Consider the following 4,045-nt stretch of genomic DNA (forward strand, 5'->3'; position numbering starts at 1 on the left):
TGATAGGGATTGAAAGATTGTAGGCATATTAGTGTCAACGTAATATTTTGTCTTCGTAAAGTGGTAAAACATGGACAAGAGTTGGTTGACAATACCCTGAAATTTTGAAGCGTATACAACTGGAATTAATTTGTTTTTGGATCAAGCAGTTGCAAATGGTGTTGGTCCTGATAAGTTTAGATGTCCTTGCAAAAGAAGTTGTAATCGATATACTTTTGTTAGGAACACTATTGTTGAACATCTCATATTGTATGATATGGATAAAGATTATAAAAACGCTTGTTGGCGACATCATGGCGAGCAAAACATTGGAGAGAAAAATGTGGCAATTGGAGAAGAAGAAACAGGAGATGAGGTGATTGGCATGCATGATTTTCTTAATGATGTATTTGTCCAACCATTAACAGAAGAAAATGTTGGGCCATTTACTGAACCCCCTATTGGGGAAGGGCGTCCAGAAGAGGTGCAGACTTTTTTTAAGTTGCTTGAAGAGGCAGATCAAGATTTGTGGCCAGGTTGTAAGGAGTTTAAGAAATTAGAAGCAGTTGTAAGACTATATCAGATCAAGTGTTTATCGGGAATGCCTGACGAGATCTTCACCACTTTACTGGAGTTAATTAAAAGAATGTTGCCTGAAGGGGATTGTTTGCCTGAATCCTGTTATAAGGCAAAAAAAACTTATAAATGACTTGGGTCTGTCTTATGTGAAAATTGATGCATGTCCTAATGATTGCATGATCTATTGGAAAGATACTTCAGATTTTACCGTGTGCTCGGTTTGTGGTAAATCAAGATATAAAATTACCAATGCAGAGGATAGCTCGAGGAAAAAGGTCGCATCTAAGGTTATGTGGTATTTTCCTTTAAAACCACGATTGCAACGATTTTTTATGTCGAAGCATATGGTTGAACATATGAGGTGGCAAGCAACTGAATGTCCTAAGGATGAGTTTATGAGACATCCTTCAGATTCTCCAGCATGGAAGCATTTGGATAATTTATATCCGGATTTTGCGTCAGAAATTCGAAATGTCTGATTAGGGTTTGCCAATGATGGATTTAATCCTTTTGGGAAAATGAGGAATGATCATAGCACATGGCCTGTGGTGCTTTCTGTTTATAATTTGCCACCTTGGATGTGCATGAAGCAACCAAATTTGTTGTTGTCTCTGTTAATACTAGGACCGCACAGTCCTGGTAAAGAGATTGATGTATACATGCGTCCATTGATTGACGAGCTAAATGAGTTGTGGGAAGTGGGCATTCCCACTTATGATGCGTATTCCAACCAAAGTTTTACGATGAAGGCTGCCGTGTTATGGACTATAAGTGATTTTCCGGCTTATGGAATGTTGTCAGGATGGAGTACACATGGCTATAAAGCTTGTCCACATTGCATGCATGATAAAGAATCTATTTACTTGCCAGCGAGTCGTAAGATTTGTTATATGGGGCATCAACATTTTCTTGAAGATAATCATAGGTTTCGAAGGCAAGCCATCACTTTTAATGGTCGTCGAGAGCATCGTAGTGCACTAAGGCAGTGGACTGGTTTACAATGTCTCGAAGAACTTTCTACATTGAGATTTACTTTTGGAAAACCAAACAAAGATGCTTCAGTTGGGCAACGCAGAAGAAGAACTTCGAGCAGTACAAGTAGTAACAGTCAGTGGAAGAAGAAATCTATTTTTTATGAACTACCTTATTGGAGGCATCTGTTGATTAGACACAATCTTGATGTTATGCATATCGAGAAGAATATATGTGACAGTGTGGTGGGAACATTGCTAGATATAGAAAAGTCTAAAGATGGATTGGCTGCACGTGCAGATCTTGAATTCTTGAACATAAGATATAGTCAACAACCACGTAGAGAAGGAAATAGAACATTTCGACCTCCAGCATTGTTCACATTGAAAAGAGAAGAAAAAACTGCGTTTTGTAAAGTGTTGTCTACTATTCGGGTCCCCGATGGATATTCATCAAATCTGTCACGATGTGTGCACGTGAATGAACGAAAAATACATGGGTTGAAAAGTCATGATTACCATGTTTTAATGCAGCAGTTACTCCCGCTTGCAATACGCCCGGTTTTGCCTAAAGCTGTTACTATGGTTTTATTAGAGTTGAGTGCAATTTTCAGACAGTTATGTAGTAAGAAGGAGTCTGAGGAAGGATTTAAGCAACTGAATTCAAGAATTGCCTTGACATTATGTCAACTTGAAAAAATATTCCCTCCTGCATTTTTTGATATAATGGTGCACCTCCCAGTTCACTTGGCAGATGAAGCGGCTCTTGCAGGGCCTGTTCAATATAGATGGATGTATCCAATTGAACTATAATGAATAAATTTTTATAAATTTTTTACAATTGTAGTCATAACTTTAATTAATAATTATAATAATTTGTATTTCGTTTTATAATTGTAGGTATTTGCAAACACTGAAGCGTTATGTTCGTAATAAGGGTCGTCCTGAAGGTTCTATTGCTGAAACATATTTGGTGGATGAGTGCTTGTCCTTTTGTTCCATGTATCTTAGAGACGTTGAGTCTCGTCGTACCCGTAGAGGCCGAAATGAAGATGGTATTGGACGTGGAGTATCTGGTGGGTTATCAATTTTTGACTCGAAATGATGTTATATGGGTTCAGGAGAAAATGTGGAGCTCGATCTAATGTTCTTGATCAGTGCCATAGATACATTCTAAATAATTGTGATGAAGTTAGCCCATTTAGAAGGTAAGAACGTTTAATCATACATCTTAATGTTTTATTGGTTTTCTTAACTTTGAAAAAATAATTATCTAAATTAGACATAATTGTGTAGGCAACATGAAGAATTCTTGAAAACTAAACATCGTCGAGAAAGGTTAACTATGCAACAAATTAAGGAGCTAAGCAAGAAAGAATTTCCAGAATGGTTCAAGCAACATGTGAGTTGATATAACAATCATATTATTTATTTATTGTTTTGCATTTTAATTATAACATGTTTATAGTTATTCTGTCAATTTTTATCTTCATACTTATTACAGATGAATTCAAGATATGATGCTAATGACACATTGATATCTCAAGACTTGCATTGGCTAGCTAATTATCCTAGTAGGGTTGTGAGTAGATACAAAAGTCACATTGTTCATGGATTTAGATTTCATATAAAATCTGTGGATGATAAGCATAAGAATCAAAATTGTGGTGTCTTTGTACCTGCAAATGTTCCTGGAGTAATTGGGCAAGTGAATTGTTATGGCAGAGTTGTAGATATGTTCGAGGTCAAATATTATGGTCCTACTGAAGCAGGAGATAGGGGTCGAGCTATGATGTTATTTAAGTGCGAATGGGTTAATAGTGAAAGTCCACGAGGAATGAAGACTGATCAATATGGATTTACTATGGTGAATTTCAATCAATTGGGATTTAAAGATGATCCTTTCATACTAGCATCACAAGCATTACAGGCATTTTACGTGGAGGACACGATTAAAAAAGATTGGCACGTAGTTGTTCGAACTCAACCAAGAGATTTATTTGACGTATTAGAGGATAGTGATGCTATTGATGATTATGCCATGCCGAACTTGGATGATCGAATTCTTGATAATGAAAATTTTCATACAAGGGTTGGCGTGGAAAAGACTCCCTTTCTTGAATCATTAGCGTTGCCTACCGGGTTCGTTAATCATGCCAATGCCAACGATGAGCTAACAGATGATGACAGGGAATAAATATATTAATTATTTTTTGTATTAATTAGACTCTGTTTCATTTTGTATGCTATGATATCGTTTCATAAAATTATATTTCTGTTTTTTTTTTTCTTGTTTCCTGTCGCTTTTAATCGACGGCATATGTCATGTGTGTCAGACTTGGCGTCAGTTTTAACCGACGCAACCTTAGCCTATTTCGACGCAATGTTAACCTTACGTCGGTTTTATGCGACGCAATATTAGGCTATTTCGACGCAAGGTACCTGTTGTGAATCATATGTATTAATGCGAAATAAGGACGATTATTTTTTATTATTTGTAGTTTTATACCCCTAAT

At 36.5% G+C, this 4,045-nt stretch overlaps 1 protein-coding gene across 1 annotated transcript; it reads left to right on the forward strand.

Moving 5' to 3' along the window:
- The first annotated feature begins 256 nt into the window (after nt 1–256).
- On the forward strand, nt 257–3,726 carry LOC137736146 (uncharacterized). The gene is made up of 7 exons (XM_068475473.1): nt 257–659; nt 751–845; nt 1,149–2,323; nt 2,430–2,531; nt 2,651–2,737; nt 2,826–2,931; nt 3,034–3,726. The coding sequence occupies exons 1-7, from the start codon at nt 257–259 to the stop codon at nt 3,724–3,726; spliced, it is 2,661 nt and encodes an 886-aa protein (XP_068331574.1).
- The last annotated feature ends 319 nt before the right edge of the window (nt 3,727–4,045 follow it).

The sequence above is a fragment of the Pyrus communis genome, chromosome 6 (assembly GCF_963583255.1).
Source record: "Pyrus communis chromosome 6, drPyrComm1.1, whole genome shotgun sequence".
Classification (NCBI taxonomy): Eukaryota; Viridiplantae; Streptophyta; class Magnoliopsida; order Rosales; family Rosaceae; genus Pyrus; species Pyrus communis.